Source organism: Electrophorus electricus, chromosome 3, assembly GCF_013358815.1.
Source record: "Electrophorus electricus isolate fEleEle1 chromosome 3, fEleEle1.pri, whole genome shotgun sequence".
Lineage (NCBI taxonomy): Eukaryota > Metazoa > Chordata > Actinopteri > Gymnotiformes > Gymnotidae > Electrophorus > Electrophorus electricus.
The window spans coordinates 32,457,515-32,481,572 of NC_049537.1; the positions used below are offsets into that span (position 1 = coordinate 32,457,515).

General features: G+C 38.4%; 1 protein-coding gene across 1 annotated transcript in view; it reads left to right on the forward strand.

Moving 5' to 3' along the window:
* Positions 1-2,456: 2,456 nt before the first annotated feature.
* coq8aa (coenzyme Q8A, genome duplicate a) overlaps positions 2,457-24,058 on the forward strand; it is a 22,745-nt gene continuing 1,143 nt past the window's right edge. Inside the window, exons 1-15 of the mRNA XM_027022826.2 lie at positions 2,457-2,557; positions 5,889-6,042; positions 6,739-7,074; positions 7,830-7,896; positions 11,178-11,252; positions 15,227-15,352; positions 18,354-18,439; positions 18,588-18,728; positions 19,286-19,367; positions 20,060-20,153; positions 20,899-21,040; positions 21,489-21,596; positions 21,816-21,881; positions 23,331-23,417; positions 23,501-24,058. The exon at positions 23,501-24,058 is cut by the window's right edge and continues 1,143 nt beyond it. Of these exons, the coding sequence (XP_026878627.2) occupies positions 5,908-6,042; positions 6,739-7,074; positions 7,830-7,896; positions 11,178-11,252; positions 15,227-15,352; positions 18,354-18,439; positions 18,588-18,728; positions 19,286-19,367; positions 20,060-20,153; positions 20,899-21,040; positions 21,489-21,596; positions 21,816-21,881; positions 23,331-23,417; positions 23,501-23,794 (1,839 nt within the window). The 5' untranslated portion in view covers positions 2,457-2,557; positions 5,889-5,907 and the 3' untranslated portion in view covers positions 23,795-24,058. The remainder of the gene's footprint in view (positions 2,558-5,888; positions 6,043-6,738; positions 7,075-7,829; positions 7,897-11,177; positions 11,253-15,226; positions 15,353-18,353; positions 18,440-18,587; positions 18,729-19,285; positions 19,368-20,059; positions 20,154-20,898; positions 21,041-21,488; positions 21,597-21,815; positions 21,882-23,330; positions 23,418-23,500) is intronic.

Genomic DNA, 24,058 nt, shown 5'->3' on the forward strand with positions numbered 1-24,058 from the left:
TCAGGGCATAGCAAATGCATCTGTGTCTGGTCTTTATGTAGACTTCTTAAATGTTTTCTGCATGTACACATGTAGCATTGTATACCTTCTACACCTGTTATGCTACTTCCCAGACCTATTACCATCCAAAATGTTTCAGAGGTCACTTAGCTGCCTTGAAAGTATTGATTACTGTTAGATGGCCATTCTAGTTAGGTATTATTAAACGTTTTCTGAGTTACAATGAAAGTCTTCTGTTCTGTCATTGTAGCCTGTCCACTGCTAAATTGCTCATTTCAAAACAAACATTTTAGCCTATCCTTAAAAGTAAAATAATGCAATTTTGTTTTTGCATTGTGTAAAACAATGAAAAGGTGTCATCTGGTGAATGGAAAATCCTATGCTGTGGTGGCCAATCTGATTTGAATGAGACTGGCTTTCTGACTGGCTGATAGGTAATATGAAAATTAATTTTCCATGTCCTGAGACAGACAAAAAACCTTTCGCTAAATACAAAATCCACCATAACAATATTTCCAGTGTTTTAGTTTGGTAACTTTAGTGACAGGTAAGTCCATCAGTGACATCATATGCAGTGAAATATGCAGTGACATCATGTAACTGTTCACTGTTTCCCAGTAAACTTACAGTAGAAATAGGTTATATCACAAATAGACATTTACAGATGAAGTATTAACTTTGCTTTTAATTGGAAGTTGCTAAAGTTTATATAATGACTCTTTTGTGGTTTATACATCTTCTCCGTTAAACAAATTTTTGTGCTTATGTATGAAAATGTTTCTGGACCATGTGGTTTAAATGAGAAATAAAAAAAGAAAGAATATGAGTGAGAGAGAGAGAGAGAGAGAGAGAGAGAGAGAGAGAGGAGAAAGAAAAATTGACAACAAAGAAAAACAATTTTAGGCAATGTAAAATAAATGTATATATAAACACACGCATAAAAAATATTGGGTACTCTGTACTTCACTAAACACACACACACACACACACACACACACACACACACACACACGTGAAGTACAGAGTACCCAATATTTTTTCTATTGATATAAATTTTAATAATATGTAATAATATTTGATTTGGGATTGTGAGGAAGAAACCTTATGCATGTTTTTTGTATTCAAGTGCAATATAAACGTTTAATCATTTTTTATTCAAGGTGTGCTCTTTTCCAGGTAAGTGGTGACCACCTTTCCAAACACAGCAGGGCAGGATCTACAATCAGCAAATGGAATTAAGTAATCAGCAATCCTATTGAGGTAACCACTCACTACTGTTCCTTCATATATAAACAAACGATTTAGAGAAACATTCCAAATAAACACACAATTGGAGTGGACATTTTCAACTTTCTATGGAACACAGCATGTGCTTTAATCAAACATATACTGAGAAGATTCCATTCCATATTCCATAGAACATGTGCGCCCCCTGTTGGACAGCAAAATTTCATAATTCAGCACTAACCGAGAAGCGACATTTGGATGAGCTAACAGACTAGTACTACTTTTAGCTCATTTCTACCAGCAGATGGCAGCAGAGTAAATAGTTAGGAATCCAAGTCCGGAAACTAAACATTACTGCTGCTTTTGTGTTTAGTTTTCCCTTTTTGAATTCAGGAAGTTTCTGATCATAAACTGAATAAGGTTTGCAAATTGGGTGTCCAACTTGAGTCCAAGTTAGTGTAGGTTACACAGTAACAAGATGAGATTTTCTTGAACTTCAAATTGCTCTTTGCATAAATTCAAATATTTTAAAAATGTAAATCATATTTTGTTTACATTTTTGCTTAAGGCATACAATATTTTCTTAGCAGAGTCAATGGTATAATTCAAAACAATACATTGATAAAATGTTTAATTCACTTTATCAATATTATTTAATCACAACATAAATTGATGATTAAATACAGGCCGAGAATATTTAATCCAACCATGTATAAAATAAAATAGCTACTGAAATGGAGTACAAATTATTCAATAATTAAATAAACCCCTAACCCTAACCCCGAGTTAATGGAGCAACAAAGTGGTCAGTACATACTTCCTTATTATGTATTTATTTTAATCACGGAACAATCATAGCCTCCTACAAGCTGAATGCAGGATAAAAATATCACATTGCCAAATGTATTTCTCATGACGAGAATTTTCCCGCAGAAATGTTGGCTCATGGTGTAGACTGCTGGGATACGTAGTTTAAGGCCACATCGAGTCGGAAGTAGGTTTCTTTCGCACTGTCCCCGCTGTACACATATACGATTCGGCCAGCAGTAAGTCGTGCCCTTTAAGTGTCACAATTCATTTTTATTGGTTTTATGACTCGTTTTATAACAATGAGAATGAGGCCTACAGCATACTTGCACTTAACGAACCAATTGCAGTCGAGGAATTACGTTGGCAGGTAAGAAGCGACCAATAGCAGACGGCGTGTGAGCGGAACTGGGACTCACAGTCAGGAGTTGGTAAACATCGATGTCCTCCCTCATGGTACCAAATCACCCACAGAAAGGCAACGCGCAGACGAAAACGTAGCTAAAATTGGCAAATCGTGGAGGTAAATGTCTGTTTTTTTGCATCTATTATGCATACATTATTTCAGATATGTATACCGTTATTGAGCGATGATGTAAGTAATTGTTCGAAAGGAAATAGAATGAAAGAAGGTAGCTAAAGTTAGGAAAGCATGTTTGTCCACGCACTAAGCAGAGACACGTCCTTTAGCTAACATGCTAGTTAGCTAACCTTAAATTGCCGTCTTACGTTCAGGGCTAATACCGACTACTTTCTTCTGTAAAGTGTTGCACGTCAGTGATTGGATTTATAAGTAAACGTGTAACCTTTGCAAATCTGTGTTTATTTCTGCTTAGTCCTCTAAAACTTTGCATGTATACATGTCCGAAGTTCATTCACTGAGATCTTAGCTAATGCAAGCAATTATCAGACAAACCTGTCTGAAAATATTTGCAACTAATATGGTGGCTACAGATAGCTGGCCACGTGTCCAAGGCGTGTACGTAGTTATACGTAAACTATCACTTCCTTTATGCACATATTCAGGACGTGCTGTTATTGAATAACCCACTCACGCATACCCTTCAGTGTAACTGTATATATGATTGTACTGTGTAATGTATAATAAAAAGGACATGTGCAGAGCTGATTCCTGCACGTTCACAGGATACATTAATATGGTATAATATAGGCTACAACTAGAGGTTTTAGCTCTCATAGTTTTTTTTGTTTGTTTGTTTGTTTTAAAGGTTTTAAAACCTTTGCTCTTGGTCTCAGACTGCCATAAAAGTGTTGTGGAATGTTTGTATGGTGTTGTAGAAGTTACTAGGCAGATTGAAGAAACAATTGCGGCATGCCTGACTGCATGCTGTTTTGTATGACAACACTCAGAATACTGTTGGCATACTCTATTTAAGAGATACAGAAGCTTCTGTTTATATAATGGAAAAATATGTCAGTGCAAATGTTAGTCACTCGAAAAAATTAGAAGTAATGTTTTTGCAGTTGCAAAAAGGTAACCGCTAGATAAAGGTTAAGTGTTTAACTCCTTATATTAAGGGGTAAACTCTGCCTCATAAGTTATGACTTGATGGGTTTCTGCTATCTAATGGGTTTATCTGCTATCTGATCGTTTTCTGCTAATTAATGGTCAAAGCTCTAGAAACAAGAATTAGTTAATTTTGAACTGATTTTCCTATGATTGTCATATGGGAATAAATTATATAACCTAAAGAAAAATGTTTTAAAACACTTTTTATTGTTTGTAAGATCTATATTAGCCCATAATGGGGTAGGAAAAGATGTTTTGCAGGGATTAAATGTAAAGGAAGAAATCTGAACTAGCACAAAGATGTTTCTGACACACACAGGAAGTGTGGCTGTAACTGACCCTGGCACATATACAGTATGAGTGTAGTTGTCTTTTTTGCATTACGTTACAGACATTGATTTATTTATTTTGGGGAGGGGAAAAAAATTTGGAATTTTTGTTATGGTGGAACTTTGCAGCCCTCTTTCCTGTTTTTGAGTAAGTGCAGTATTATCAACACTTGATAATAGTGACTTTATAAACCACTGTATCTGGGGCTAGGAGTACAAATAAACTAATCTGGTTGTATTTGAACAGGAAACAGAGGGGCGTTTATCCACCACAGACTCCCCGATTGGCTATTAATGTACTGTGTGCCCTTAGTTAGCATGACCTCTGGGCACTGATTGGCTTTTAATGTACTGTGTGCCCTTAGTTAGCATGACCTCTGGATACTAGTTTGTTTCTGCCTTAGAGGCAGTTCCTTGTCACATTCGCCCCCTTCATCTCCTTTTCTGTACAAGGTGACACAGTAAGATATGTGTGGCCTGTGTGACTGCACAGCTGAAATGGCTAGTAGCTACAAAACCACTGTTTTTTATTTAACTGTACTGGTCCTAGGGACCCATGGGCTACTTTTATGTTATTTTAATAAAAAGTCATTTAATTCCTTTTTTTTAATGAGATATTACTTTTAATGCTCAGTGCCTCCTGCCTAAAACATTGTTGTGAGGGAATGAGGAGCATTTAAAAGATATGTCTGGTAAATAAAAGATGACCATCACCAACAAAAATGTGCAGATCAGGGTTGCAGTGCAGGCATAGTATTGATCAGATACAGAACCTCATTCTTATTGAGTTAATCTGGTCTGGCCACATTGATGAATTCACACAGAGAGTCTCAAGCCTAAATAATCCCTAAAACACACATACACAAACTCAGAACGCATGTCTGTATCTTAAAAAATAATATTTTATTGCCTTTATTGAGGTTTGAAAAAGAAGAGGTGATCCTTGATGAAGGTCTCCAGTGTTGAATAACATCATTCATTCAGTGCATGCTGATCTTATTTCCTGTGTTCAGGACAGTGTTGGCCAATGCACCTCTATTACAGCTTTCCTAATGTTGGAAGCAGTGTGGTTCAAATCTGTGATCAGTAAACATAGCCACCCAAGTCTCACCCCCAAAGACTGTCTCAAGGCAGGCCAACATACGTCAGGAACTGGAACACATCTAAAGTCTGGAAGTACAGTCAAGCTTTTCAATGTGCTGTTTTATTTATTGTTATTTTTTAATATCCTTTTCCATCTCCCACCAATTCTTCTTAACCCCAGCAAAGTATGAACTTAAAACAGTACCTAGGGTTTTCTTTAATATGGCCATTATTAACAATTGTAAGTAGAGGTCTTTACACATTATATAGACTTGAGACTGTCACCAACAAATGTGTTGGTTCCAGTGGTACTTAGTGCGCACAAGATGTCAGACATTGCAAATAACAGTTTAATGTAGGGGTGGGTAGTAGGCCCCAGTCTTATCTCTGTGCTTTTGAGTGGCCGTGTCAGTCGCTTAGTAAGGATATGACCAGTCTCAGCATGAAATGTTTAACCTTCATTGGGGTGGAGCAGAGATAACAGCTGTGTTTTGCTCACGTTCCAGAACTGTTGATCTGTCAGACTGAGCAGAGACTGCTAGGCTGGATCATATGCCATTATATTTTCTTTCAGCTTTTTTTCAGATTTTTTTTGAAGGGTGCTTCCCCTAAGACAGTAGGTTTAAACCTTTTTTGAATAGCCTTGCTCACATCTTTTGTTTGTTCCTGTTTTCTTTAACAAAAGTGTTGCATTTATCAGAAGATGTAGTGGCCTTCATTGACCTTGTGAAAAGAAATGCCTTATATGCTAATGATCCCCTCCATTTAGCCATCAGTGCCATTTGCTGATACAAATAGCTGATACCTTATTTCTGTCATCCATTACGACCACGAGTACTTTTCCACAGGGTGACCAGCATAACGTTTTTGACTCATGTCTGACTACTCACTGACTCCGTTTTCTCTCCCAGGTCTGAGGGAGTGCACACCATGGCAGCGGACATGCTGTTGCTAATGAGGGGCTTGGCCAAGCTGAGCCAGGCAGTGATTAAGACTCAGACCAGTACACTGCGCAGCGGAGAAACTGTGGCACAGAGCGTAAGCTCAACCATGCAGAAGATACAGGTGTGTGTCACTCCACACAGTGCACTTGAACTATGCATGCAATAACCTGGTCCCCACCAGCCATTGTGTATTCTTAGCCACGGTTCCATAATCTCTTGAAGCATTGTACTCTGCCCAGGTAGTGTCACCTGCTGCTTGTATCTCTCCTGGGCTATAGAACCTCAAAAGGTGGCAACATAATAGAGGTTTCCTGTAGGTAAAGGACTGCTGTCAGCAATGAGATGATAAATTTGCATATATGATCATTAGAAGTTTTGCGCAATAGAGTTAATCATCACATCTTTGGAGCAAATTCTTTGCATTTTCCTTCTGTAGAGTTCTCTAGTGTCTTGTGGTATTAGACTGCAACTAAATTGTTTCAGTACTTCAAAAGTATGATCTAATGTAGGGAAATACAAAGAAATATAAAAATAAAAATTCACTTATGAGGATAGAGTATGTGTATATGGGAGCTTACTGTCCTGCTGGTATAATGCTTAATTAAATTATTGAAATCCCATGAAATTACAGCAAACCATTATGGAAAGAACAGTTTATCCACTAATACAAACCCTGCTAAAAAAGACTGGAAGCTAGTAGGGCCAGTTGGTGTAATGGTCATAAAATAATGATAACTCTCTGTTTTAGCCAGAGCATGATGTTGGCTTGAAGTATTCCTGTAAAGAAACCTCTCCTTTTGATCTCTATTGGCTGTAGGAGTTTACAGGTCAGCCGCCAAGTATGCCAAACTTTGATGCAGATGTGGACGCGAAGTATGATTTTTGTGCCAAGGAGGACAGCTTTGAGGGTATAGATCACACGAGCTCTGCTGCTGATGATGATCTCAGGGACACCAGCAAAGGTACAACCAGGACATGCGGCCAGCCACCAGGCAAATCTGAGCTTTTCAAGGGCTACAAGGACCCTAGCAAGCAGTTCACAGGGAGTCGCTCCTACCATCAGGACCACTCTCCCATGGGTGGCCTTACAGCCGAGGACATTGACAAAGCCAGGGAGACCAAGCGGGGCAGTACCAAACCGCATAAACAAATGGTACAGAAGCCAGACCACTCAACACTGTCACCCATGAGAGACCATTTAATAAATGGTTCTTCTCCTTGGAGATATGCTATGATGGAGGAATTTGCAAGGATTAAGCAGTTTGGTTTTGCACTTTAACATGGACTGAGTTTGCCAGATGTACAATTGTAAAAAGCAGAAGAGAGGTTCAGTTGCAATTGGAAATTTTCAACCCCCCTTAACTGAAAAAGGTATTATGGTCATGTGTATAGAATCGAATGAAAATATATAACAATAAGTCTCAGTAAACAGTGAAATAGTATTTGTTGATGCATACAAGCAATCTTGATGATATATTTAATTTCATTTATATTTATAGAGCATATTTTAAAATTTTTTCTTGTTTCTGTGGTAAATAAGTTTGTGTGATGGACATGCATTTTTTTTGCAATTTTGTGTTCATTTGCTATATCATTCAATTCATGAAGATCTGATTTAAAGCAGAATCTAGATCTGCATAAAAATGTACATTTATAAATCCTATTTTCTTAGGGATTTGAATATTTCTGATTGCAACTGTACATCTTGACATCAAAGAAGATTATTTGACTTGGTTGGCACAAACCTGCAATAATGGACAATTTGTGATTTTGTTTAATTGAATATTGCGATGGAATACAGTTTTTTAAAATGTTTTAACTCAAGTATACTAAGTTATGCTATATCCTGAGGAAGATGGAAATGTATTCACTTACTTTATTATATAGTATGGATTTTTTTTTTTAAAGCTGAGTGAAAGAGCAAGAGAGAGGAAAGTCCCTGTAACGCGACTGGGAAGACTGGCAAATTTTGGAGGTAGGGCAAATTTCCAACCTATCTGAAACCAAATGATGGTTACTACAGCAACAGTGGTATGTCTTTTCTAGCTTTTCTGCACTTTGTAACGTTACACAATATGATGTCACCCATCATTATGAATGATGTCTTAATAAGTATGAGTTAGCCATTATGCATATATTTATTGATATTCTTTCATGTGAATTATTTGATCCAGCTGCTGCATATGTCGGCACAATTAATTCTGTCTGAGAGATAATGCCCACTGTCTGGGTCTGTCCCTGAACTAGTGTAGTATGTTTTTTATGAAGTTACTGGGTCTGTCCCTGGACTAGTGTAGTAAGCTGGTAAACTTCAAACATCATTGCCTTATACTTAGATTTTCTTAAATTATCTACCCAAATGCAGTCCACAGGTGTACTCTCTCCAGTTCAACTGGGTATGCAGATAAGATTTAGATTTTACATTTAGATTTCTTTGTCATTGTACAATATATACTGTACAGTGATATTAAGGTGCACTACTGTTTTGGCCTAGTCAAGGTGATATGACTGCAACAGTATGAATTAATGGCTTGATTAGAATGAAAAACAAACAAAGAAGCAAAGCAACAGAAGTTACCAAGATAAGAATATGCAGGCATATTTACAAACAAATTAACATAAAAAAAAAAACTGGTTTAACTTCGAGTGGTTATCACCAAGATAATGAACAAAGAAAAAACAAACATAACCTAAACTTTAACAAAGTAAAGTTCAATCCTACACTAACTCCCTTTCCAATAGACAAAGACAAACCCAAACTCAAAATAAAGGCAACCACTCTGTACTACCAGAAAAATAAATCAAATTGGCCAAAAGCTAAACATATACCTGAGATTACTAAAACTGAGTAGGCAGCAATGCAAAAAGATTCGGAAACAACTAGTTACTAGCATGTATATAGCAGTTCCTAAAATCCCTCAACTGTCGCTAATGCGAAATGCTCAATACAGAGAATCACCTTTGAACATGATCTAATTGATAAACAGAGTTGGGTAAAAAAAGCCAAAATCTGTACTCAAGTAAAAGTACTGTTACGTTAAAATAATAATTACTCAAGTAGAAGTAAAATATTAGTCCTTTAAATTATTACGCAAGTAAAAGAAAGTATATATTAAAAAGACCACTTAAATAGTGAGTTACTTCATTGGATCTCATTTAATAATCAGAACAGCAAAAATCAAAGAAAAATCACAGCCTTATTTAGGCAGCAGTGCTGCAGCATATACAAACACCAAATCAATTTAAATCTTTAAGAAACAACACAAATAAAACCGCTACACATATGAGACCCGCAAGAAATACTAGTATAGTAGGTTCAGACTTATTCTTGGATTTATGCTCATGATTTTATATGCAAGGTGAACAAAAACCTTTTCTGCAGTCAGTTTCTTTTTACAACACAGCTTTCAAAACAAATGCCATATACCTATTTAACAATACTGAACACATTTTCAAAAACTTTTCTTGCAGTCACAGCTTGAAGATGTTTACTGAAGTATAAGTTGTAGAAAATTTACATTCTTGCATCTATCACCTAGCACTTGTTAAGTTTTAAAAGCAGTTGGCTTTCAAGATGTAGTGAATTCTTGATCGTTTTACGGTCAACAGGAGTCTGACATAAATAAAGTCTCTCACAGGCTGCAGATGCTAGAAGGTTTGTGTTGAATTTGAGCAAGAATTTCTTGATTTGAGGAAAGGAATGTAAAATATCCAAACCTCATGTAAGAAATAATAATGTTCATAACAGTTGTTTATACACAATATATCTTTGTGTAGGCATCTATGTTTTACCTGTACAGAACATACAAGAGTATGCAAAACATGTAAACATAGTAGGGGATGCCAGAGCCAGTATTACACTGAACTCTCTCTCATTTAAGATGTTAGTGCTACTATAATTTTGGGAAAGGGGCCCAGTGCCATAACTATAATTTGATGTTTGCTAGTCAGACATGGTTATATGTTTGTTCAAATAACTTTATTTTAAACTCTCCTATCAGGACTAAAGAAAGGGCAGATGGTTTAATCATTCACAAGAGGTGTCCAGAACACCAGTAGCCTATTCACAAACACAAGAAGGGACCCAAAATTTAAAACCCACCAACTACTAAACCAGGACTCCATGTGCCAAAACATGAAGACTACTTTAAATATGCTACTTTCACGTTGTGTATTTGACTGGAATGTACAGAGTCTGCCTGGTTCACAACTTACTTTCAGCTCCTCCTACATTTCACAAACCAGGATTGTTACATAACATGCAACTGTCTGTGAAGCTGCAGAAACATTGTTTTTAATGCTATAAACCAGGACAATGTGCTGACAAGCACTATTATTGGTGGAATTTCAGCTTTTCAACTGCAGTTTTTGCTATATTCTCATTGTTGTATTATACGGTAATTGGTTTTCCTTTTCAATTCCTATATATTGCAAGCTGCTTTCCTGCGAGTAATAACACCAGTCAATTATCTAGAGCATTGCAAGGCTGTAAACTCTCATTCATGAGCCATGCACAGCAATGCAGTAGACCAGCAAAATTCAGTTATTAGTAGTTTGAGAAGTTGATCTCCATTAATCTGAGGGTGCATGGGTAATGTTCAAGTTCAAGTTCAAGTTCGGTTTATTCGTCACATACATAGTCATACACAGTATAACGCGCAGTGAAATGGTGGAGAGTGCTCTGTCCAAACTGAGGAAGGGAAACGGGTGCATAGAGAAAAATATATATATGCAGATAAATATATATATTCTATGTATGTACAAAAATATATGTTGGCATGTTGCTGGGTAAATGTGGTGAAACTTTAGTCCAATAACTTAAAATGCTTGTTTTACAGCAACAGAAGATGGTGGTGATAGACACATACAGGATCATATCTGATCAGTTTTACAGGGCATACTGTGCAGAGACATATTGGGAACTGGATACAACAAAATTGGGAGAAAGTCGAAGGAATTTGTTTTTTTCCCCCCTAAATGTCTCTATTTTGCATTTGATTTTAAAACAGTCTTACTGTTCGTAGTGTACTGTTTGTAGTATATTTGTTTGTAGTATAACTTGCTGTAAAGAAATGTATAGTGAATATTATTAAGACTATAGTGAGTGTTTACAATGCACAGGAAGTGTGTAGCGATTATTGGGAATATTTTGAGTTTTTACAGTGCACAGGTGTGTAGAGATTACTGAGATCATAGTGAGTGTTTAATGTGCCCATAAGGTGTGCAGAGATTTTCTTCTGCCTTTTTGTTTTCCAGGTCTGGCGGTAGGACTCGGCATTGGAGCATTAGCTGAGGTGGCCAAGAAAAGCCTTCGTTCAGAGGAAAAGAACGGTAAGAATTTTTGTGCTCTTTCCTTTCTGCTTGTCAGTCAGTGTTTTATATTAACATCTTGTTTGAAATGTGTTTCTTAATAGCTTTATATTTCTTTATGCTTCTAATATGTTATTTAACAAAATTGGTAATCATTGAATTGTCAGGATTTTATTGCTGTTAAACCCACAGTTTACTTCTTTAAAACCATAAAGTGGATCAGTCCAGCTCATTCAGAGACAGCTAAATCATAGGCCTCTCTTTATTGCCCATGATATCTGCAGCTGTTGGGAAATAACTGGAACAGAGTATTTGTTGAGCTGACCTTTCCCGATGGAGTCCTAATTTGGACATTGTCATGGTTAGAGGGTCTATCTTAATGTAGACCTTAGCCATTGTCTCATAATAATTACAGAGAAGCTTGGGACAGGAATGCCTATTTTACCCATGCAGGTTTGAATGTAGTCAAAACCCTAAACCACACACACAAAAGTAAATTCCATGTGTATTTTGCAGGTCATCACAATGTCAAAAACAGGCTCTCGCATGTTGTTGAACAGATCCTTGTGGGACACCATAGCTAAAATGTCTTCATTTATATTGACAAACTGATAGTAAATGGCTGAATAAGATTTAAACCAGTTAAGGGCGATTCCCCTAATCCCAATAACATTTTTGAGTCTATCAATAAAAATGTTGTGACCTATGGTGTCAAATGCTGCTGATCAGAAGCCAACAACAGGTCATTAACTACTTTAATCAGTGCTATCTCTGTACTATGATGAGGCCTAAACCCTGACTGAAAGACTTCATATATCTGGTTCTGATTCAGGTATGATCTTAGCTGCTGAGCTTTTTCTAGGATCTTGGAAATAAAGGGAAAGTTTGATATCGGCCTGTAGTTTGCGTACATGGGTCTAGGTTAGATTTTTTTGATTTTTTTTTGAATGATTTTAGGTATGTGGCCAATGTTCAAGGAGGAGTTTAAATTTAGTAAAGCTTCAATCAGGTTCGATTTCTTGAAGAAAGTGTGTGGGCAGCCAATCTAGTAAGCAGGTGGAAGATGCAGGTTCAGGCTGTTGAAAAGGTATAAAGGTTTTTTTGGCTTGGTGGTTCAGATGTCTAAGTAAATTCAGGAATTCATTACTACTATGTGATGTAATCTGAGCTTTGGTGTCAGTTTTCTTCCTAGTTAGATGGGCAGTTGTACTAAAAGAAAATCTAGGATTATTTTTATTTTTTGTTAAGGTTGTGAGAAGATGTTTGAGCAGTAATAAGTGCCTTTCTATACTTGAGAAAGCTCTCCTTCCATGTGAACTGGAAGACTACAAGTTTAGTGTGGGACCGTTTATGTTCTATCTTTTGAGTGTTCTGTTTTAAATTGGGAATGTGATCATTATACTAAGGTACTAATTTTTTGTCCCCAATTTTTTATTCTTAAGTGGAGCAAAATCATTGAGAGTGCAGCAAGATACTGATTCTAAGCATTCAGTCATTTGATCAAGTTCTGTGGGGTTTGAGGGTATCCCAGTCACAAATGATAAGTTTGGGAGATTTGCAATAAATGTAGATGCAGTGGTTAACGTGCTTGTCCGTCTGGTGTGGTAGCAAGAGGAGGTTACTGTATTGTGGCTCATATGCAGTTTGAATGAAATGAGGGAATGGTCTGAGGTGGCATCAGCCTGGGGTAATATGACGACATTCTCTATGTCTACACCATATGTCAGTACTAAATCAAGCATATGTCCACCAGTGTGTGTGTGGGGGGGGTTCTCTTATACATTGGGTGAAACCAGTTGATTCTTCTAAAGAGCTAAAGGCCAATCTCACAAAAAGGGTCTTGGACACTCAGTGAATACTGAAATCACCAACAATAATGGCTCTTTCTATTAGAGTGAATAGACTAGAAGGGAAATCTGCAAACTACCAATCCAATTAGTGAAAGAGGCTGGGTGACCTGCTTATCGCTGGCTACATTGTACATCTTAGATGTATATGTCACTATAAATAACTGCAGTGCCCCACCACATCCAGTTATATGAGGGCGATGTACATAGCTGTAGCCAGAAAGACACACTTCATTTAAAGATGTGTACTCATTAGGCCTGATCCACGTTTCTGTCAGAGAGAGTACATTAAATCTATGATCTGGGAATTCAGGACAACCATTTCTGCAGCACCAGTCAGGCCTGTATGATAGAGTGGCCAGACAGAAGCCACTCCTCAATAAAAGGCACAAGATAGCCCGCTTGGAGTTTGCCAAAAGGCACCTGAAGGACTCTCAGACCATGAGAAGCAAAATTCTCTGGTCTGATGAAACAAAGATTGAACTCATTGGCCTGAATGCCAAGCATCATGTCTGGAGGAAACCAGGCACCGCTCGTCACCTGGCCAATACCATCCCTACAGTGAAGCATGGTGGTGGCAGAATCATGCTGTGGGGTTGTTTTTCGACAGCAGGAACTGGGAGATTAGTCAGGGTCAAGGGAAAGATGAATGCAGCAATGTACAGAGACATCCTTGAAGAAAACCTGCTTCAGAGCGCTCTGGCCCTCAGACTGGGGCGAAGGTTCATCTTCCAACAGGACAGTGACCCTAAGCACACAGCTAAGATAACAAAGGAGTGGCTTCGGGACAACTCTGTGAATGTTCTTGAGTGGCCCAGCCAGAGCCCAGACTTGAACCAGATTGAATATCTCTGGAGAGATCTGAAAATGACTGTGCCCCGACGCTCCCCATCCAATCTAATGGAGCTTGAGAGGTTCTGCAAAGAGGAATGGGAGAAACTGCCCAAAATAGGTGTGCCTAGCTTGTAGCATCATATTCAAAAAGAAATGAGCCTGTAATTGCTGCCAAAGGTGCTTCAACAAAGTATTGAGCAAAGGCTGTGAATACTTATGTACATGTGATTTTTTTTTTTTTTAATACATTTGCAAAAATTCCAAACAAACTTTTTTCACTTTATCATTATGGGGTATTGTGTGTAGAATTTTGAGGGGAAAAATAAATTTAATCAATTTTGGAGTAAGGCTATAACATAACAAAAAGTGAACTGCTGTGAATATTTTCTGGATGCACTCTATCTGTCTGTCTGTCTCTCTCTCTCTCTCTCTCTCTCTCTCTCTCTCTCTCTCTCTTTCGGATGTGTAAACATTGTGAAACCTAAATAGCCTTGAAGGGCTGTTTGTCTAGGGTCAAGGTTAGTCCTAGGGTATGTTATCTACTTAGTAGGCTATTTAAGATGTCTATTTTTTGTTTGTTGTATTTTGAAAATGTTATTACCTAACTTCAACTAAGCTTGGACAAATTTGATTTCAGCAAATTAGGGTTGACTTTATTGATCTTGCTATCTGCCGTCCACTACAAAGGCATAATTAAACGTGTTTATTATCAAAAGAGTTGGGCTATTATGTATAAACTTGGCTTACACTTAGCCCCAGTTCTTGTCTTTCTTCCTGTTTACACTAACAGCTATTAGAAAACAGTTTGAAAAATGGGGAAAAATACACAATTAAAACAATAAATGGGGACCTGAGGGTAATTATGGTGCAAAACAGTAATTAAAATGGAAAAAAAATACATTAAGACTGATACAAATACAAAGTGTCACAAATACATGTGTGACTGACATAGATACCTATGTACCTATGAAGGTACCTATGAAGCTCATGAGCTTGATAGCAACACATTAGCCTCAGTACATGACACAAGATATAAAGGTCTTGAAAGACCCCTGGAAAATCTGATAGTAACTAAAAATCCACAAATAATCTTAAAACAAACAAAAGGCAAAAGCAATATATTTGACAGTTTTAAAAGTAGTGTTACCCTGCAACATTTCACCACAGACAAAACTTCACTCAGAGGTAGTCAACTAATAACCTTAATAGGCAGAGTTGGATGTCACAGGATAGAGCAAGACTAGAAAAAAAATGTTCAAGAGCAATAAATCTGTACATCCGTGTTCTACACCCATGCTCTGTTTCTCCTCTCAGGAGACAAAGGGGCCATTCTGGGATCTAGTCCCTTCCTGTCTGAGGCCAATGCAGAGCGCATCGTCAGGACATTGTGCAAGGTTCGAGGGGCTGCTCTCAAGCTAGGCCAGATGCTCAGTATTCAAGGTAAGTGAAGACCCATCAAAAATTATTTAATATCAAATAGATCTTTTGAAGAGTAAATATATAGTGAGCACCATGTACTAAGTGATGAAATTCTAGTCAAAGTTTAGGCAGACCACATTGCCACAACTAAATGGCCTAAACTAAAATACATCAAATAGTTTTAAATTCATTAATTTTTTACAGTGACACTCACATTTGTTTTATTCTTAATTCTTTTTTCTTCTTCTTCTTCCTCTTTGGAAACCTTTTGTTTTTGTTAGGGTTTCTGTTTTGTCGTCTTCTCCTCCTCCTCCTCCTCCTCCTCCTCCTCCTCCATCTCCTCCACCTCCTCTTCCCTTAAAACAAACCGTGCTGACCAAACAATAAATCCTACATACATGAAACTTGGTCAATAGGTAGTAGTCCCTCCCCCTACTCAGATGCAAGACCCCAGCCTGATCAGACTATAGGTGGCGCTATGGCACACCCAAACACGTTCCAGTTCATAACTCCTACATCATATGACGTACAAACATTTTTTCCCCAGTGATTACTAGTCTTCCAGTCTACAAAAAAGCATCTAGAACCCATAAGCTCTGCCAAATTAGATTTTGAGCTAATTTGCATAGTATCCAAAATCACATATCAATGCGATTACCTACTTCACATTTTAATAATGGGCCTTTGATTGAACAAATAAATGGACAGAAATCAAGAAAAAGTTCACATTCACACAGAAATGTACAGATATACATGTAATGACAGAACAATTATATACATTGGTATCAGATTCAGAAGGTTATTAGCAGAACAGTCCAGTTTGTAAATCATCAGACACTCCAGCTTTTTACATTAAATGCAAAGTGCTAATGACTGGATAGAGGGGAAGGCATATCACAACAGCTGCAGGAGCAGCATAGCACTGTCTGTCTATTGTTTTTAACCTGTCTAGCATCTCAAACAAAGCATTTCAGTACGTCAGAATACTTTATCTCATTGTCCCATAACCTCAAACACCTTTTTTACAACATCTTCTTGAAACAGTGGACAAAGTCAGATTGTCATGTGTCCATGGTGGATGGATGATTTCAGCATCCACGTTGCTCTTTGTGAGACTTGAGACTGTGCTGGGAATTGCTGCTTACAGCTATATTTTTTATTATTATTGTTGTTGTTGTTTTTATTATTAGCATCATGACACAAAGGGAGAGTTTTAGAAAACAAAGGCATGACCTATAGATTGCATGGCAGTAGCAAAGCTGACGGTCAGATAAAAGCATATATATATATATATATATATATATATATATATATATATATATATATATATATATATATCGATGGAGCAACTGTGACAATCCTGGCATGAGGGAATCTTAAAATAAGCTCACCACCATTGCAGAAAAGCCTGACCTTTCACTTGGAAGTGCTGCAAGGATTGCCTGTTGCACACAGTTATCCAAAGCTCATGTAAACTGCTTACAGTAAAAGCAAAGGGACAGAAATGGAAGTCATGTAAAGTTAAAACAAACCCAGCAGGATGAAGTGCAAAGATTCATTGAAGGCTCCCAACAGCTCCAACAAAGGCAGCTAGAGTTGGGGTTAACCCAGTTATCAGTACCTTGATATAATATAATCATTAATTTGAGACTTATGAGTGTTTATCCATGACCTCAGCTGCCCATGTAAACTGAACTTGTTGACTGCGCTGCTTTCCTAAATTAGCATTGCATGAGCTCCGTAGAATGGAATGTGATTGCACTGTACTGACAGGTTGATGTCACTACACATGCCACTCCCCCATATTTTGTTTTCAGATTACTATTTGTTTCTTTGTTGTTCACTATACTTTTACCTTAAATACTGATAACATGGACAACCAAAATTCAATCCATCTGGTAACTAAGAGTGCTGTTAATCTTTTTGGTCCTTAATATTTTAATAAGTATGTCTGTAGGAATACAGGGGATCTGATCCTACATCAGTATTCTAAGGGTGTGTTCAGCTTTGGTTTGATTCAGATGAACTCTTGTGCGACTGGTCTGTTGGTATGGGTTGTTAGAGGAAGTAAGAACACTGACTTTCGAACTCTGGTACAAATAAGGGGGCTGAAACCCTCAATCAGATCCTTCTCAGTCTGCTTCCAAACAAACTCACAGTATGGACCGAACACAGGATGTCACAAGATATGACCCAAAACACTATGTGAGAGAACAGCATGATAGTTAAAAATGAGCACTATCATTACCAGTGGAGCAATGAAGAGATAAAATGCCTCAGTACCTCAGTAACTTTAGGCCCAAGAACATCTATACAGTCCTGGAAAAAATGCACAAAAAAGCATTCCATTTAACAAATACTGTGTTATTACATTGGTATACTGGCAGAAACTGCTCATTGTCACAGTATGGTACTTCCTTTGCACATCCACCCACTTTACTAGGTGCCTTGCACTGGTCATCATTGCCCTATTTGTTATTGTGATTATTGATTATTGTGTTCTTTTGTGTTGCACCATGGTCCTGAAGGAATGTTATTTCATTTCACTGTATGGTTATATATAGCTGGAAAGATAACAAGCCTCTTGACATGTCTTAAGCAGTGCATGCATTTAGTGCACAGTGGATGGATATATTGACCCACAGTTTCTGGTTAAAAAGGCATTAACCATTCTCATGGGATCAATGTCATCTGTCAACAAATTAATGAAACATGACACTATATCCATAAAATCACGGATGTTTGTGGAATGAGACTGAAACATGTTGAAGATCGCATTATTCTGTACCACCTACAGTGTGGTTCCTGATTTTTGGGTTAGGGTCCAACCCTAGGGTAGGGTTAGGGTTAAGGTTAGGGTCCAACCCTAGGGTTAGGGTTACAGTTTAGGTTAGGGTTAGGGTCCGGGTCCAACCTTAGGCCACTAATCAGAACTGATTGTGGTGCGCCCCTTCAGAACACTACCCTTAGTAGATGTATAGCATCACTGCTTTTCATTGTACTCTTTTTTTCCTTGCTCTAGACGATGCTTTTATCAATCCTCAGCTAGCCAAGATTTTTGAACGGGTTCGTCAGAGTGCAGACTTCATGCCCATCAAACAGATGACGGTATGGACTGCCTGAACACAAATCCACTCAAATGATGAAATAAACTTCTGCAATGGTCTGCTCAGCCCATTCTTTGCAAAATACTCATGTTCATACTCGTTTTTGTTTGCAAGTTGATCGATATATTTGTTCACCTACCCATGTGCAGAAAGTTCTGAACAGCGACCTGGGGCCTAACTGGAGGGACAAGCTGCAGATGTTTGAGGAGAGGCCATTTGCTGCTGCCTCTATTGGTCAGGTGCATCTGGCCAGAATGAAGGATGGAAGAGAGGTTGCCATGAAGATCCAGGTGAGAAATTATTCAGTGGATTTTAGGAATATTTCAGGAAAAACAATTATAGGATGCAAAAATTCCATTAATGCTAATATTGGACACCATTAGCATTTTCAGTTTTGTTTACCCTGAATCAGTACCCAAAGTAAAAATTGTTTTTGAAAGGTTTATCTCAAGGCCCATGATGCAGTGGAATATAGGACTCCTTTAGTGTATGTCTCGTTTCCCTCAGTTATGTGCTTGTGGCAACTTTGTGTGTAGCTAAAATGTAAGGTATGCACCTGCACTTGTTATATTTGTAAGATCAAGTTTTGTGCTGAAGCAGCAATGCATGATGATAGCCAAGCTGGGGACATATTAAGACAACGCCCATAAAGACCAATTTAAAAGAAAAGTGCGCACTTAAGACAATACCCTTAAACATATCAGTTAGCGTTCTACTCTATGAATTCAATGCACAATACAATGCCCTGTATAACTTAATCAGTAGTCCTGTGTAGTATTGTCTGTGTTTATTTATATACCATGGTCTGTAGTGCAGTATGTTCTATTTTTGTTTGTTTGTTTTGCAGTACCCCGGAGTTGCACAGAGCATAAACAGTGATGTGAACAACCTGATGATTGTCCTTAGCATGAGCAATGCTCTCCCTGAAGGTGATGTTGTTTATTGTTTACACATTTCCCACTGGTACTCTGTCATGGTCATGCTCTAGATATAGTGACCCTTTATTATGACTACTTAGTGATGTGTTAAGCTAAAACCTATAACCATTCCTGTATTGTGAAGGAATGGTTGTGCTGTGAAAGATGGGATTTATGGGGAGACATTCTATTGGAATTGCTCAATGCTGTCAGATTAAACACCACTAAGTAGTAGAAGAACCCTAGAGAGAACATATGTTTGCTTATTGATTTGTTCAATATTATAATATAACAGCATGGTTTGGGAAGGGCAGATGAAAGCTCATGAGCATTGGCAGTAAAATAGTAGCTTGTACCACTCAAGCTCGTAATCATATAATGCATTTACATTGTATGTTATTTATGGGCTGTTGTTTTACTGTTGTTCTAAATGTTATGAATGTTGTGAATATTCTTTATTGCCATGAATGAACAAAACCAATTTATATACTGTAGATAATAAATGATTTTTGTATTCTATTCTGTTGTTTATTGTTTTGTTTATTTAGGGGTTTTTAAATGGTGTGTTTGGTGGTTTGTTTCAGTGTGCTGCTTCAGAGTTTCTGTCATTTACTAAAGATGATGCACAGTTATTTTTAAAGTTCCTCATGTGGCCTTTTCACTAATATCTTCATTTCCGTGTGTGCCTGTGTTTGCCTGAGCAGGTCTGTTCCCGGAGCACTTGATAGATGTGATGCGGCATGAGCTGGCTCTGGAGTGTGATTATATTAGGGAGGCAAAGTGTGCCCGTAAATTCAAGTGAGTTAATCACAAGGACTCATGGGGTTTTCTCAGCTAGGTTCTGCCAGTCTTATAATATATTAATAACTTTTTTCTTAACTTTTATGAGAAATTAGGGGGCTCTCTTACAATCTGCTTTTTGTTTACCTAAACTGCCTGGTAGCAACATTTAACCCTGACTTCAAACATGGGCTTTTCCTCACCTGCCTTTAGGCTAAATCTTTAGGCTAAATGCTGCCCACCCTTTTTGTGCCAGCATCAAGTTTCAGAAAGGAACTGTGTCTGCATGTTGTCACATAGTAAATATAGGTACTGATCTAAGACACAGTGACAAGCCTACTAAATGCCATCCCTTCCACCCAGTCACTGACCCTTTCTACAGATCACAGCCTGTTATGCCAGAGGGTGAATAATGAGGTTTACCACCAAGGAAAGGGGTAAGTGGAGTATGGTTATATCCACTCCCATAAGGTGGGACTTGTACAAAAAATTACCTACACTGGGTCACCTCACCAGCTCCTTAAATCCAGAGTGAGCAGGACTTGAGAGAACAAATGCCACATAGCCTGAAGGGTTTGAGTTAAGTGCTGCCTTCTCAGCAACATAGCTACTTCTACTCCTCCACCAAAATTTAGTGTCACCGGACTTGGAGGCCAACGCAGGAAATTGCGAAAACAATTCCAAAGCCCAATCCAGGAACTCTCCTCTGACTGTAAGATGGTTAGGGTTAACCCTAACTCTCCTCTGCTGGGCCTTTTTGCAGAGAGCTCCTGAAAGGTCACCCTTTCTTCTATGTGCCTGAAGTGATTGAAGAGCTGAGCAGCAGACATATCCTCACCACCGAGCTGGTTTCTGGCTTCCCCCTGGACCAAGCTGAAGGGCTTTCCCAAGAGCTCAAAAATGAGGTGTGTCCAGTGCTGTGCTACTTAAATACCCAAATGGGCTGCTTTCCTAGCTGGGACAGTAAGAAGGGTTTTTTAAATATTTTACTTTACCACATTAGCAATTTTGTAGTCAAGACTGTTTAATTATGCTCATTAGTGTGCACCACATGTGTACTTCATACGTAGGTGCATTAGTTATATACAGTCCATATTTTATTTTTTAAAATCAAGCATAAATCACTTAAAAACCTAGAAAAATTATGAATTTCTTGCACGTTATGTCAGTGATGTTGATTTGATGTGTTATCCTAGACTGCTCCTCTGCTACTAGGTAAATCCAACATTCACAGCTTTCTTCCCATGTCCGCTGGTGTGTAGGGTAGAGTTTAGTGCAGTGTTGCCACCTAGTGGTTCCATATCAAGTCCTTTTTCAGCACCAGTAAACTCTGCTTTATATTTGTTTCATTAGATTTGTGAGAACATCTTGACACTGTGCTTAAGAGAGCTGTTTGAGTTTCGGTACATGCAGACAGACCCCAACTGGTCCAATTTCTTCTATGATCCACAAACCCACCGGGTAAAGAGGCTGATGCCTAATTTATTTTTCACTTTAAGCTAAATAGTTACTACTATTCTTTATTCTCTTATAGTCTATATGCCTCTTATGTCACCTGTAGCTGTATGACACAGTATTTTATTGGAGTTACAATATTTAGTATTTTGAGGAATTTGCGATGGTCAGTGTTTTAAACTAATTACTCTAATCCAGTTTAGTAATTGAAGCTTCCATGCATAGGTTGCATTACTGGACTTTGGAGCAACGCGAGGTTTTGATGAGAGCTTTACAGATGTCTATATAGAGGTAAGCATGATCATCATCATTATATGTAGCATTATTATTATTAGAATTCAATTGTGAGCTGCAGGTAAATTTTTGCAGTTGTGTGTGTGTGTGTGTGTGTGTGTGTGTGTGTGTGTGTATATGTATATATGTATATATATATATATGTGTATATATATATATATATATATATATATATATATATAATATGACACACCAACAGGCCTCTACTCTCCGCTCTCATCCATGAGAGATGTAGAGATGTTTATCCACCCATGTTGGTTCCTGGTCCTCCTCATTCCCATCCACCTTGGGTTTCTGCTGTCTGGGGTTTACACTAAGCATTCTATCACTTGGGGCCATCTGCCTGGTGTACTCATGGAGCTTGGTGGTTTCATCCTGGATAGTGGCTCTGATGCTCGCTATTCCTCGGTCCTCCTCCTTCTGCTTAGTCTCACAGTGCTGGATTTGGGATGAAACCCTTTGTGTGTTGCAAAGTTTCCTTGTCTTGATGTCAGTGGCTTCTGTCTCCTCTTTTGGCCATCTTATTATGCCAGTGGGATATCTGATGACTAGTAAAGTGTGGGTGTTGATAGCGCAGATCTTGTTCTTCCTTGTTCATTCTGCTGACCTCTCAGGACTTGCCTCACTCTTTGTAGGTATTTGACTGTAGCTGCTTTCCTTGTGGCCTCTTCATTATTTCCATTTGCCTGTGAGATTCCAAGGTAGCTGCTCTCATCATGTTATATTACCTTCTGGTAGTACAGTCACCTCAAGTTTTAACTACCTTCCCTCTCCTTATGACCATACGACCACACTTATCCAATGCAAATGACATTCCGATGTCATTGCTGTATATCCTGGTGAGATGGATTAGTGAGCTGATGTCTCGTTCACTTCTGGCATACAGGTTCATGTCATTCATATACAGGAGGCGGCTGGTGGTTGCTCCATTCTGTAGTCGGTATCCATAGCCCTCTTTGCGATGATCTTACTGAAGGGGTTCAGGCTTATGCAGAAGTGCAGCAGAGACAGGGCATCTCCTTAGTAAATCTCACACTCGATGGTGACTCTTGCTTTTGGTCTTAAGTTAATGTTGTCTTCCACAGCCTCATTGAATTCTTAATGAATTCTCTTAGAGTTCTGTTGATGTTATAGCGCCTCAAGCATTCTAGGTTCCATGTGTGGGGCACTGAATCATAGGCTTTCTTGTAATCAATCCAAGCGGTGCACTGTATCCACCAGTTGCTGGCGCTTAGCTCCTCTGGTGTTCTTACCAATGCCTTTCTGGGCTTTGTGTGTGTGTGTCTCTGTGTGTGTCTAAGTACTTCGTTTTGTCATATGTGCAGGTATTTTGTAATTCATTAGATAAGCGTTTTTATTTGTTTTGTTTGAATTGTTAAGATGCCAAATTTCTATTTCTTGATGGACAATAAAACTTGATCTGAATCTGAGTGTTTATTGTAACAGATCATTAAAGCAGCAGCAGATGGGAACAGAAAAGGCGTACTAAAGCATTCGTTAGACATGAAGTTTCTCACAGGGTATGAGTCCAAGGTAAGAGCATGTACTCTCTACTTTGTGTCTGAAGAAAATCAGATAATACAAGCACCACAGTCTGATATAATCCTCTGCCATAGGCTATGGAAAATGCCCATGTAGATGCAGTGATGATTCTGGGCGAGGCCTTTTCCTCAGACCAGCCCTTCGACTTCAGCTCACAGAGCACCACTAAGCGCATCCATAGCCTGATTCCCATCATGCTGAGGCAGCGTCTGGCCCCACCCCCTGAGGAGACATATTCACTGCACCGCAAGATGGGAGGCTCCTTCCTCATCTGCTCACGCCTCCATGCCAAGCTGTGCTGCAAGAACATGTTCCAGCAGGCCTACACTAACTACTGGAGCAAGCACCAGAGAGGACCACAGCCATGACTGATACTGGCCCCCAGCCAATTGCAGCCTGGTTTTTCAGGAGCTGGGTGGGCCAAAGCTGAAGCATGCTTCTTGTGGCCTGCCAGCAACTCAGAAATGATGGAAAAAGTGCGATGACTCTACATTTTGTAAGCCTAAATCATAACCCTAATGTTCTGGGTACATTATCCTATGATGGTTTGGCTCTGACTCTTTTGTCATTCAGTGAGTGTGAGGATCTGTAATGTGCCTGAGGAATAATATACGCATGTTATGGATGTTTTA